Source organism: Lachnellula hyalina (assembly GCF_007821495.1).
Source record: "Lachnellula hyalina strain CBS 185.66 chromosome Unknown contig00017, whole genome shotgun sequence".
In the NCBI taxonomy this organism is placed as follows: domain Eukaryota; kingdom Fungi; phylum Ascomycota; class Leotiomycetes; order Helotiales; family Lachnaceae; genus Lachnellula; species Lachnellula hyalina.
Window position 1 is genome coordinate 238,845 of NW_022157131.1, and position 12,390 is coordinate 251,234.

The 12,390-nt window shown below is 47.1% G+C and overlaps 3 protein-coding genes across 3 annotated transcripts; 2 read left to right on the forward strand and 1 right to left on the reverse strand.

The window, feature by feature from the left end:
• Positions 1-2,390: 2,390 nt before the first annotated feature.
• On the forward strand, positions 2,391-6,793 carry UPF2 (Regulator of nonsense transcripts; the record flags this gene model as incomplete). The annotated part of the gene is made up of 8 exons (XM_031146500.1): positions 2,391-2,409; positions 2,471-2,515; positions 2,567-4,942; positions 4,993-5,147; positions 5,196-5,495; positions 5,550-5,873; positions 5,926-6,464; positions 6,601-6,793. The coding sequence occupies 8 exons, from the start codon at positions 2,391-2,393 to the stop codon at positions 6,791-6,793; spliced, it is 3,951 nt and encodes a 1,316-aa protein (XP_031008331.1).
• Positions 6,794-7,283: 490 nt separating this feature from the next.
• Positions 7,284-7,839, reverse strand: LHYA1_G001519 (uncharacterized protein; the record flags this gene model as incomplete). Its single annotated transcript, XM_031146501.1, has 2 exons — positions 7,284-7,568; positions 7,648-7,839. The coding sequence occupies 2 exons, from the start codon at positions 7,837-7,839 to the stop codon at positions 7,284-7,286; spliced, it is 477 nt and encodes a 158-aa protein (XP_031008330.1).
• A 1,730-nt stretch (positions 7,840-9,569) lies between these two features.
• Positions 9,570-12,292, forward strand: chsD (Chitin synthase; the record flags this gene model as incomplete). Its single annotated transcript, XM_031146502.1, has 5 exons — positions 9,570-9,608; positions 9,689-9,855; positions 9,918-11,270; positions 11,331-11,585; positions 11,911-12,292. The coding sequence occupies 5 exons, from the start codon at positions 9,570-9,572 to the stop codon at positions 12,290-12,292; spliced, it is 2,196 nt and encodes a 731-aa protein (XP_031008293.1).
• Positions 12,293-12,390: the final 98 nt, after the last annotated feature.

Consider the following 12,390-nt stretch of genomic DNA (forward strand, 5'->3'; position numbering starts at 1 on the left):
CTATTTATGACGCAACTGTAACTGAGAATGGACACGCAGTCAAGGGATGAGGTGCATGTACTGCCAGCCGGGGCAGATTGGATGTTATATTATATGCACTGAAGCAGCCCAAAGAAGATTCAAAGAGAATAAATGGATCGACATGGATGAGATTTGTAAATTGTACATGTTTGAAAATAGATTTCATGAAAGATCAGACAATTGCGTGGAGAAGAGCGCTCTTACATGATGGACCCAAAAGCTTCCACAAGCTGCATTGCTGGGCAAATCCTCCTGGTGACAGTGTAGTTCAAGATGTGAGGCCGCGGAAGTCCTGTTAAAATTTGCCTCCGTGAGATAAGATTAGAGGCTCGTGATTCGTCGACTTGGTCGTGCGGAGAAGCGCCATTTTTGGCTTCTCCGCGCTGTAGATAGCTTACAGTACCTTATTATTAGCACTAACCGGAAACTACGTTAGCGGTCGGCCCATTTGTACACACACACACACTTCCTTGGAAATAGTAAGATCTTACATTGCAACTCGATGTCTCCTGCCTCGAAAATTGGAAGCCACTGCGAGGGGCTGTCCTTTTTGAATAATGACTTGATATAGCCTTACCTAGCGCTTTACCTCTGGCAAGCGAACGATACAATTCCCAGAAGACTTGATGGTTCGAATATCTCTTTTTGTCAAAACAATTAGGTCAAACCTTGACCTAGAGACCTCAACATAAACAAAGTTCTCCAATTGCTTATTGGACGAGTGAGCACAAGCTTCACGCATGAAATAGCTTGCGGAATTCCTGTCGTGGTTGCTGCCGTCGTCGGCTGAACAATAACTCGTGTCTTCGAAATTGTCGCCCGCGATATACCCGTGCTATGGACTCGCGCGGCTTGTTTTCTGTCCGAAATTGCGCTCCGAGGCATTGTCTAGCTCTCGAAACAGCTTTCACGGTTCGGAATGTTGTGCCACACATTACAATAGACGATCGTGGTACAGGGAGTAAGTCAATGATATTGGTGGGCGAGGTTGGCAAACGGCTGGAGTCTTGGATTTGGGTGTTGGGTTTGAGCGTTGCCCGAGCACCTTGATCCTTCCCGTTTGCCTAACAAAAAGGAATATCTGATGTGAAGATGTAACGTGTGAAGTAGAGTGGCCTCTTCCTAAATTGGATGTGATATACCAATTCTTTCATCTGGAAGGTAGGGCACAAAACAGTATCATGCTGGTCCCTAGCCACCAGATGATTATCTGTATGTCTATGCGTAATCGAGCCTCTGGAGAACGTTTTCCATACACGAGGTATTATGTCAAATGTCAATTCTGGGGAACTTTTCAAGTCAACGATGAGGTCCAATCGGGGTGGTCTTTCTAAGGCCCTCGTCAGATTCTACATTTCTCCCTGTGATTCTTTCTAGGATCCTGCACCTCGCAGCTCAAAGTTTCCCAAATTTCAAATAGCAGGCATATGCGCTGGCACTTGCTAATTTCACTGTATTTCTGGGGGAAGTTGTTGAAGCAGCAAGGATACATTTCAAGGGCCTATTTCGTGCTGGGAAGTAAACCAACTTACTAGTATTAGCCAGCAAAGCAAGCTGCTGCTTCAGAATTGCACCCAAGAGCCCTCTATATAAGAAGAAAGGTTCACAGCACTTTCAGCGGTGCGCTGGTCGCAGCTGTAGGTCAGCGCGACGCGTACTCTGTGCTTTCACGCAACGACGGGGCTGGCTTACTTGCCAGTCATCGAGGTGGACATCTTGAGTTGGCTTTTTTTCGTTTGATGAGGACAGCATTGAGAGAGGAACCATTGACAGAACAGGAGCTCGATGCTAGAAGTTTTGAAACATGACGATATAGGTACTGTAAACATAAAGAGCGAGCGAAATTGAGATGGCACGCGCGTGCACAAGGACTGAACCCCTCATTTGCTTCCATAACTACGCAATGGAATAGTCATACTGTAAACAAATCAAATTTATAAAAGCACCATAAATCTCAACGAATTAGAAAATAAATTGAAATACAAACTGTGATTCACATCAATTACAAAACCATTCGACGTACCTTCCAGAATAAATGCCCATGTACGCAGGTAGGTACGGCGCGGCAAGAGTCACCGCAAGCGCGTTTATGTTGGCTAGCGGAATCTAATCGATAGAGCTACAAATTCCCACCGCAAATTCCACATTGTCTGGCACAAGAAGGGACGCAGTTTCTTGAAAGCAATCCGACATCTAGTAGAACTATCCGCAGAGTCCATTCAGATGCATTTCATTGCTTCTGCAGAATATTTCCACAAGACCTTAATGCGCCCCTAGAAGTCACGAATGTGGGGTCACAAGGAACATCAAGACGCCCATACCTCCACAAGTACCCGCGATTTGGCCTACAGAGGCTTAGACTGATCCTCATGGATCGCAAGAGAAAGCGTGAGTGATGTTGTATCTGCCGAAAAACAAAGGTCTCTCTGCTAATGTCATGGACCTACAGGCGAATTGCGCGAATTGAACAGCAGAGCCTGGGATGGGGAGAAAGGTCGGTTACTCAAGGACGAGTGGGGGAAGTTATGCTCTAACACCAGTACAGACATCTACGAAGTTAACAAGTCCCTCGATTCCTCCCTGAAGAAGAATACAGCCTTCATAAAGCGACTGCGGACGGCTATCACTTCTGCGACCCTCGGAACTTTTCTGCAAGAAATTCGAACACTCAGTCTGCACAAATACCTATCCGAAATCATATCCGCATGCTACGAAGGGCTGTGTAGATTGAAGTCACCAGGTGAAATTGAAGCTGGGGTGGAAATAGTGAGCGCCTTGCACCAACGTTTTGGACCTATAGAATTCACGGAGTTTCTGGGATGGCTTGTAGGCAAGGGATTAGCAACGCCCGAGAAGTCGCTACTGAAGAGCCTTGCTGCCGATGTTAGAGAGAAGGAGGAAAAAGAGCGCATCACACGTCAGAGGGTACTTCTCAGGGTTGTCACGGAATTATGGCTTGTAGGTGTTTTGAGGACGTTGGATGATGTCAGTCGCCCAGATGATGCTTCACGAGGCAAAGAATCACTCTCAAGCGCCGCTGGGAAGGTTCCTGATGTCAAATCGAAGTCCAATGGGGCAGGCAAAGGTGGTGGTGCTGAGCCATTTCCTCTAGAAGTTCTCAAGGATCTATTAGGTCATGACAGAGAGCATGCAAACCTACCATTGCTGGTCATATTCGTTAAAGCCTTCGGCTGGGACATTCTTGGTGTCAAAGAAGCTAGTGCTGAAGGACGCAAGACTGTTGAAGAAGATGGAGCCACAAAAATCACCGAGGGTGCTACAGAGGCAGATGATGAATCTCCTTTGGAAGTCACATCACCAAGTAATTCCATTGATGACCCACCTCTTGCATCGCCCCAGCTTCAGGAGCGATTCCGTAACATTCTGAAGCGTTATTTTGAAGATGTCAAAGCACACCTTACTCGCGATCAGAAAGCCATCAGTAAGCAGGCTCGAAAAGATGCTGAAGCTTACGTCAAGTCTGGACAAGTATTTGAGGATAGACAGGCAAGTTACGAGAAGGTCGTTAAGGCTCAGGAACGACTGGTTTCGAATGCCCAAACTCTCGCAGATGCTATTGGTGGGGATATGCCAGATCTCAAAGACTCCGAGGATACTTCTGCTACCGGCAATGGAGGCATCGGCCTGGTCAAGACTGGGGAATATTTGCGTGGTGAAGGCGAAGGTGCAGGTATCTGGGAAGACGAGGACGAGAGGAGATTCTATGAAAATCTCGTTGACCTAAAAGGCAAGGTTCCTGGAATGTTGCTCGAAGACGGGAAGAAGAAGAAACCAGATACAGATGAGCAAGTGGGAAAGAAGATCGATACTTCAGAATCAAGCTCTGCTGAGTCCAGTGCCAAGACCGCCGAGGATGACCAGTCTACTGCCATTGCCAATAAGACTATTGGTGCCCAGGTTGATGCTCTACTGGCACGACTCCCAGATCTCACCAACAAAGACTTGATTGATCAAGCCGCCATCGATTTTTGTTTCCTCAACTCGAAGGCTTCTCGGAACCGTTTGGTCAAAGCCGTTCAAGAGATTCCCAAAGGACGTAGTGATCTCTTACCGTCGTACTCTCGACTTGTCGCTACATTGGGCAAATACATGCCGGATATCCCGAAAGGTCTGGTTGATCATCTTGATCAAGAATTTAGAAGTCTCCAAAGACGCAAAGAAAAGGAATTCTTAGGCCAAGCTCGACTCGGAAACATTCGCTACCTTGCTGAATTGACAAAGTTTGGTGTTGTTCCCGAGCATGTCATTTTCCATTGCCTCAAGGTCAGCTTGGATGATTTCTCGAGAATGAACATTGAGATCATCTGTAACCTCCTTGAAAACTGCGGTCGATATCTGCTTCGAAATCCGGAAACTTCTCCTCGCATGACTTCATTCCTAGAGACTCTAAAGAGAAAGAAGTCAGTTCAGCATATTGGGCAACAAGAGCGCATGCTCATTGAGAACGCCGTCTACTATGTCGATCCACCTGTCAGAGCTGCTATCCAGCAAAAAGAGAGGACGCCAATTGATCTTTTCATTCGCAAGCTCGTGTACTTGGATATGAACAATCGCAACTATACGAAATGCCTCAAACAGATTCGCAGATTGCACTGGGAGGAGGCCGAGGTTGTCACCATTTTGGAGAAGATCTTTTCGAAGCCTGGCAAGGTCAAGTATGGTAACATTCACCTTCTTGCTATTCTAGTGAGCGCCTTGTATCGATACCACCAAGACTTTGTTACCGCGGTTATCGATAATGTCCTGGAATATATTGTACTTGGACTAGAGCAGAACGACTTCAAATTCAATCAGCGCCGACTCGCAGAAGTTAAATACTTAGGCGAGCTCTACAACTACCGCATGGTTGATCACCCTGTAATCTTCGATACTATGTACCGCATCATGACATTTGGTCATGGTAAGTCGTGTCAAAACTTCTCCACGTGCATTTGACTAACATTCATGTAGGTGGCCCGCCTATTCCAGGTCGTATCAACCCCTTTGATATGCCAGATGACTTCTTCCGTATTCGACTCGTGGCAAATTTACTTGAAACTTGTGGTATCTTCTTCAATCGTGGAGCCGCTGGCAAGAAGTTGGACTATTTCTTGTCGTTCTTCCAAGTGGGTACTTTCTTTTTTCGTTGGCGGAAAACAACTAACGTGATTCAGTACTACATTTACACCAAAGATACTCTTCCTATGGACATAGAGTTCATCGTTCAAGACGTTTTTGCGCTGACTAGGCCCCAATGGAAGCTTGCTTCTAACATTGAAGAGGCCAGCAAAGCTTTCCAGCTAGCTATGGCACAAGACCAGAAAACTTCTGGTCTGGACAAAGTCGCCGAGCCCGAAGAGGCTGACAGCGATGGTTCTTCGGATGAGGGGATGGATGATGCTGAAGCCGAAGCTGAAGCTGGCCTTGCTGAAGGAGATGCCGAGAAAGATTCTGAATCAGACGAAGAAACAGATGTAAGCCACACCGCTCTTGATATCGCTGCTGACGCCTGCTGACCTCCGAGAAAGATCGATGCAAATGGCGATGCAAATCCGTCAGTCGCAGGAACCGATTCCGAAGAGGAATCTATTGTGGTTACTCGACAGGAGGAACAAGTTGACCCAGAAGATGAGGCTGACTTTGAGCGTGAGTATGCAAAGATGATGGCTGAAAGTTTAGAATCGCGAAAGCACGAACGCAAATCTACCTTCGACGTACCCCTTCCCATCAGACGCAAGGACCGCGATGTGCCTGCCACAAACGAGTCCTGGAACGATGAGCCTGTTGGCAACGCTCCCCCAAGCAGCACAATGGCCTTCTCCCTCCTCACAAAGCGTGGTAATCGACAACAGGTTTGTATTTCAGCCCTTTCAAAAAGGTTCACGATACTAATACTAGCACTAGACTCGCACTGTCGCACTTCCTTCCGACTCAACTTTCGCGGTTGCCATGAAAACCCAACAGGCTGCGGAGCGCGAGGAACAGCAAAGAATCAAGAGCTTGGTCCTGAACTACGACCTTCGAGATGGCGAAGACCAAGATGGTGAAGACATACTCGCCCCCATACCCCTCAACATCAATATTCACAAGATCAACGCAGGTCTCGAGAAGACGGCCGCAGCGAACTACCTCAGACCTGACAAGTCGAGTAACAATCGCAGTGGCCAACGAGCGAGAAAGTTGCAACTCAGTGATGTCGATTGGTATGATCCCAAGAGCAAAGTTTCGCAAGTCAAAAACGCACCCCCTTCCCCAGAAAGAGATAGACCTGCATCAACTGCTAGTCGCGGCCCTCTGAACGCCGTCGCATCACCCGGTGATGTCAGCAGGCTGACTCTGAAGAGAGAGCCTGCAAAGACAGCGGTGCAAGGTAGCAAAATCTCCAAGAAAGCAATGCTGGCTGGGCATGAAGCGCTAAAGGCTGTCAGAGGCCAGACCAAGAAGTAACCTCTGGTCGAAGGGGGCATTTGCTTTTGTGCGAGTATATGAGAACTGAGTGCTGATGAAAACCCCTCTTTCGAGGGTACAATAGGACCTGATCAGAGCATGTTGGTTGATAGCTTGATTGCTAATGACTAGGACCTTCTTCTCTGCCCATCGACGCGAAGCCACTCGAGTCACCACTACGCCACTCCATCCATACCCGGATTGTCGAACCTTGGAGACGACAGCAGCTGCGACGGTCGGTACCTCGACCCAACCTTCGAATCGGCGAACGAATGAAAGAATGATTGTGGTGGAAGGTGTGATCAGTGGGTTGGCTGTTTATTGATTGTGGAGGTGCTGTTGGGAGAGGGAGAGGACTATCCAGTGGAGGATAGGCGGACAGATTGGTTGAATGGAGGAGATTTTTGAGCGCAGTCATTCATTTTCTTTCTTTTGCGTTACGATGCTATTATAGCGCATGCATAACATCGTCATGCTACGCAAATACACTCACTACCCCCTTTCTTCTACTGTCTACTAAAGCATGCATAGTTGTTTTTGTGATGCAAATGAGAAGCGTTGAACCATGCGATGCAGGAACACACAATTTTCAGGACGTTTTAGTTGTCCTCGGTGCGAATTCATAGCCATAGATGCTTTCGTTGACGGTGGTTAGGAGCTTTTTGCAGAATTGAAATTTGTTTAGTAAATGTAATTATAAGAAGAGCATTACTCGTGCAGATAAGTACCCAACCCTCGCAACGCGTCTTATATTGCTTCTCAATCACTTTTTAGAAAACCACAAATGCGAGGCAGTCTTCAAGACGCTAGACTTTCTAAGTCATCGCGTTGAACTTCTTTTCCTCAATCGCTCCAGCATTAGACAACCAGGGACCCCTTCTCTTACAAAAGAACTCAGCATCGGGCTTCCATTCCGTCAGCGCCTCCTCATAATCCAACGTTCCCGTCGCAACGATCACAGCATTTTCCCATTTCGAGTTCTTGATGAATATGTTCGAGCCGCAGTCACCACAGAAATAACGCTGGACGAAACCACCAGCATCGGGGCTCGTATCATTGTACTTTTTCAGGGTACTCGTAGGACCAGTAATATTAAGTTTCTATTCCAGTAAGCATTCATCTTGCGGGACACACACACTTCTCTCGCCTGTTGATTGGTGCAAGGAATTGGGATTTTACAGAAGCCTCGTAGAAATTGTTGGCCATGAAAGCAGAGCCCGATGGCTTTTTGCAGCTTGTACAGTGGCAGAGGACGGTTGTGGAAGGTGTGCCTGAGACTGTGTAGGTTATTGAACCGCAGAGGCAAGAGCCGTTGGTGATTTCTATCGCTCCTGCTTTTGAAGCGGGGTTTGCAAGCAGTTCTGCTGCCATTTTTGTTTGAAGAGAGATGAGATTAAACCAAACACACGGCAGCTTTCAATTGGCAAAAGGAAATTGAAAGAGAGTAATCGAAGTCTGTCTTTATAGGATGTCGATTCGCCATATCTCCGAAAGACTCAGCATCATCGGCCTAGTATCGCCGACGTACTGTACGCTTATTCCTCTTGCTATTTGGCGACGAGGGGAAGGCAAAGAGCCCTTCGTATTCTTGAACTAAGCTCGCTTGAGTGATCCTTACGGCGTTGGCGTAGCCGTAGACCCCAAATGTTTTGGCAGTTCAGAAGGAGGGACTCTGGTCTGGGTCCAAAGCCAAGAAATTTCTGCAAAACATCTTGCAGTAGAGCAGCGATGACCTTGGGTGTTGCCAGGACCGAGTTAAAGTGGGACGCTATTCTTGAAAGCTCTTTTCGGTATGGAATGTTATAGATTTTAATGTGGTTGGTGAAGTACGCTGATGTATATGTATATGTATGTGAACGTGAACGTGGCGTGGACGTGTTTTAAGACACTGAGAATGATCTGCTGCAAGGATGACCACAAGTAGTGTAGTTTCTCCGCAGTGCAGTAAGCTTAAATACTCTAGCGACGACGAGGACATCACATCAAGCTGCAACAAGGTACGCGATCCTGAGTAGCACATGCAGTCTGGCTGAGTATCCAGATAAGTGCAAACTCTGTGCCTCCATGTAGATGTAGATGTCAAGGACCTGGTTTGCCGGTTCAACTACATGCCTCTTGGACGTTTGGCCGTGGGAACACGATGTTTTGTGAAGGCAGAAACAGTCTTTGCGTTTGTTAGTTGAGTTATATAAGGTACCTAGGTACTGTATGGTCCCAATTTGTCCAGGCCCGGCTCGATTGCGACTTCCGCATCAGATGAGCATATATATGTATATATGTATACCTTACTCGGTATTTGCATAGCCGCCAGATCTGCTTCTCACTTGCACTTTCCGAATTCTGTATCTTCTTTCTTGTCTTCCCTTTTCTCTCTGTCAATGTCAAATAAGACATGATCGATGATGCCGTCATCCATCACAAAAGTGAATTTCCATGAAGTTTGATTTCGTGGGACCCGTTCTTGAATTTCCTTGCTCGTGCCTTGCCGGCGACCACTCGTTCATTCTCCTCCCATTCTCTCCGCGACCAAAACACAGCAGCAACGATCGATGGATGGTGTAGCAGGAAGCCTGCATGAACCATCATACAACCCTTCGGTTGGTTTGACACCTCCAAAGGTTTCTTCGGTCCTTCTAACAGTGTCTGATCTGCTGGAACAACTCATTTCCCACTTCATCACTCCATTCGGCTTGCTTCGACCTCTTTGAATCATTGCATATTCTCCGCTTGGTCAAAACGATTGTGTACAACACGGGTTTCCTAAGACTGTGCAACCGAACACCGACTCAAGGGACTGACAGATTCACATTCACAAAACGATACTGTAATTATTGGGAGTCACATTCCCTCCTAGGCTATTGTAAGTCAATCCTGTACAAGTCTTTGTTCGCCTTGCTGGCCACTGCAACAACTAAAGTACTTACGCTTCACCCTGCAGCTACCCTTTCCCAAGCGGACCTCTTCCGGGACCCCGCAGCACTTCAACCTGTGGAAAGTAAGAGTTGAAAGAACCCCGGGTCTTTTTATCCAAAAAAAAACCCCCCCGAAGTAGACTTTCTCTGTTCAAATCTGCGTCGGTCGTTGATTTATCTTTTCCCAAGATGTCTCCGTACAATACTTCGCCGTGGCCAGTCAAAGATGTAAGCCGCACTCTTGCTATCAATGTCTTAATTGGCTATTGTTTGCGGGATAATTTACTTACGCCATCGCTTGTGCTCAGATTATCTATACTGGTATCGTTGGGTCGGTTCTACTGGCTGCTTTCCTTGAATGGTTCCTCTGGCTTGCTGCATTTTTGTACTGTTTAGTGAAGGTATACCAGAAAGCCGAGCATTGGTCAGTCAAGATTCTAGCAGTAGTTGTGGCAATTGTCTTCACTCTTCTAAGGTATGTTCTATTTAGAAAAGAAAGTCGATTTGATGACTCGCACTAATTGCTCATGCTCATAGATGCATCTACCTACCGATCATGGTTGTCACTCTCCCATTACCCAATCACATAACTCAATACTTTCCACTTTCCATGGTCACCTTCCTTCAATGGTTTGGATTCTGGTCTTTCGCCGCTCTGTTAACGATCCCTTGGCTCTTCTGCGTTTATCAAATTGTTACGCACTCCATTGGACGAACAAAACGCATGAAGCAGGTCCTAGATGAGCATTCGGCTCCGAAAGTTGTTATCGTCATGCCATGCTACATGGAGGATCCAGATGTCTTGTTGACCGCGGTTGGCTCTGTTGTTGATTGTGACTACCCGACAACATGCATCCATGTCTTTCTCTCGTTCGATGGTGATCAGGAGGATGAATTATACCTCAACACAATTGAGAAGCTAGGCGTCCCGCTTTGTCTCGATTCATACCCGAAGAGTATTGACGTAAAGTACCGCGGGGCACGAATTACAGTATCTCGCTTTCCTCATGGAGGAAAAAGACACTGCCAGAAAGCTACCTACAGACTTATCGACAAAATCTACACGGCGTATTTGAAGCGAAACGATAACCTTTTCATCCTTTTCATAGATTCGGATTGTATATTGGACCGTGTGTGCCTTCAGAACTTCGTATATGACATGGAGTTGAGCCCTGGAAACTCGAGAGATATGCTGGCAATGACTGGCGTTATCACTTCAACGACCAAGAAACACAGTTTTATTACTCTCCTCCAGGACATGGAATACATTCACGGCCAGCTATTCGAAAGAACTGTTGAATCTGGCTGTGGAGCCGTTACTTGCTTACCAGGAGCCCTCACTATGTTGAGATTTTCGGCTTTCCGCAGAATGGCCAAATACTACTTCGCTGATAAAGCCGAACAGTGTGAGGACATGTTTGATTATGGAAAGTCTCATTTGGGAGAGGATCGATGGCTGACCCATCTGTTTATGATTGGAGCCAAGAAACGGTACCAAATCCAAATGTGCACGACGGCTTTCTGCAAAACGGAAGCAGTCCAAACATATCGATCTCTAATCAAGCAACGCAGAAGATGGTTCTTGGGCTTCATTACAAATGAAGTCTGCATGCTGACAGACATGAGGATTTGGAAGCGGTACCCAATATTGGCTGTGGTTAGGTTCATGCAAAATACCATTAGAACTACAGCCTTGCTGTTCTTCATTATGGTCATCTCCATCTTGAGCACTTCCAAGAACATCAAAGATCTACCGGTTGGATTTATTGCTATTTCCCTTGGTCTGAACTGGGTTATGATGATCTACTTCGGTGCAAAGCTGAAGCGCTTCAAGATTTGGGCCTATCCTCTAATGTTCGTCTGTAATCCTTTCTTCAACTGGTACTACATGTAAGTCCCTTAACCAAACGCGCTTGAGAGTTCCGAACTATGATACTGACATCAACCAAGGGTCTATGGTATCTTCACAGCCGGCCAAAGGACTTGGGGAGGACCTCGTGCAGATGCGGGCACAGCAGATTCCACAACGACTCCCCAACAGGCTATCGAAAAAGCTGTTGCGACTGGCGACGATCTCAACGTGGTACCGGAGACTTTCAAGCCTGCCGCAGAAGCTCAGAAGAACCAGCTTGCTAAAGTCACTCTTCAGCCACCTGACCGGCTTGAAGGACGTTTTACGGCGGCTGAGAAACTTCCGGGTGGATGGTATCAACAAGGAAATGATTCTATGCTCAGTACAGGGGGTGGGGGTCTTCCTTCAGGTGGTGAGCTGCTTCTGCGGGCATTCTCTTTCCCCCCTGGGATATATCCCGGAGTTTTACTGTCTTGCTTAGATGTCTCCGTTGTTGTGAGACGTAAAAGAAACTTACAAACTCCCAAGCTTGAAGACATATTTTCTGGTCAAACAATGCTGACTCGGCGCACTTGCAGGTCCTGGACGAATGCCACTCCATCCTAGAGATTCATTCGACAGCAACTTCTCCGCACAGACTAGCACCAATTCCATATGCATGCCTCGTCGTGTGGAGAGTATCATGGGCGAAGAGGATCGAAAGAAATACGAAATGGCGCAAGCAAGCCAGCGTGCAGCAGGGGGTGCATATATGCCGGGTCCACCAATAGGCCAATTTTACGAGGTCGACGATGCAGAGCTGCGCAAAGGAGGTTGGAAGGATTCAGCGGAATACCTGGGACAAACTAAAGATCGATCCGAGTATCAACGAGCTGACAACTCTGGCTCACGCGTTGGATCTCCTGACGCTGGGCCGTACGTGGATGGTCCTTTAGCAATGCCTCGACCAGCGTCAACTGTACAGATTCAACGAAGCGGGCGAAGTCCATTGGGTAGAGCCAGCTTGATTAGGACTGCATCTGCTGAGTATAAAGATATTGAGCTTGAGGATCAGCGATGACGCCCTGCGCATTCTCCTGACAACCTTCAAGAAAATCAGGACCGTCGGGAAGTTGATTATGGAGCGCGGTAACCTTGTCAACATTTCTCAGACATCTT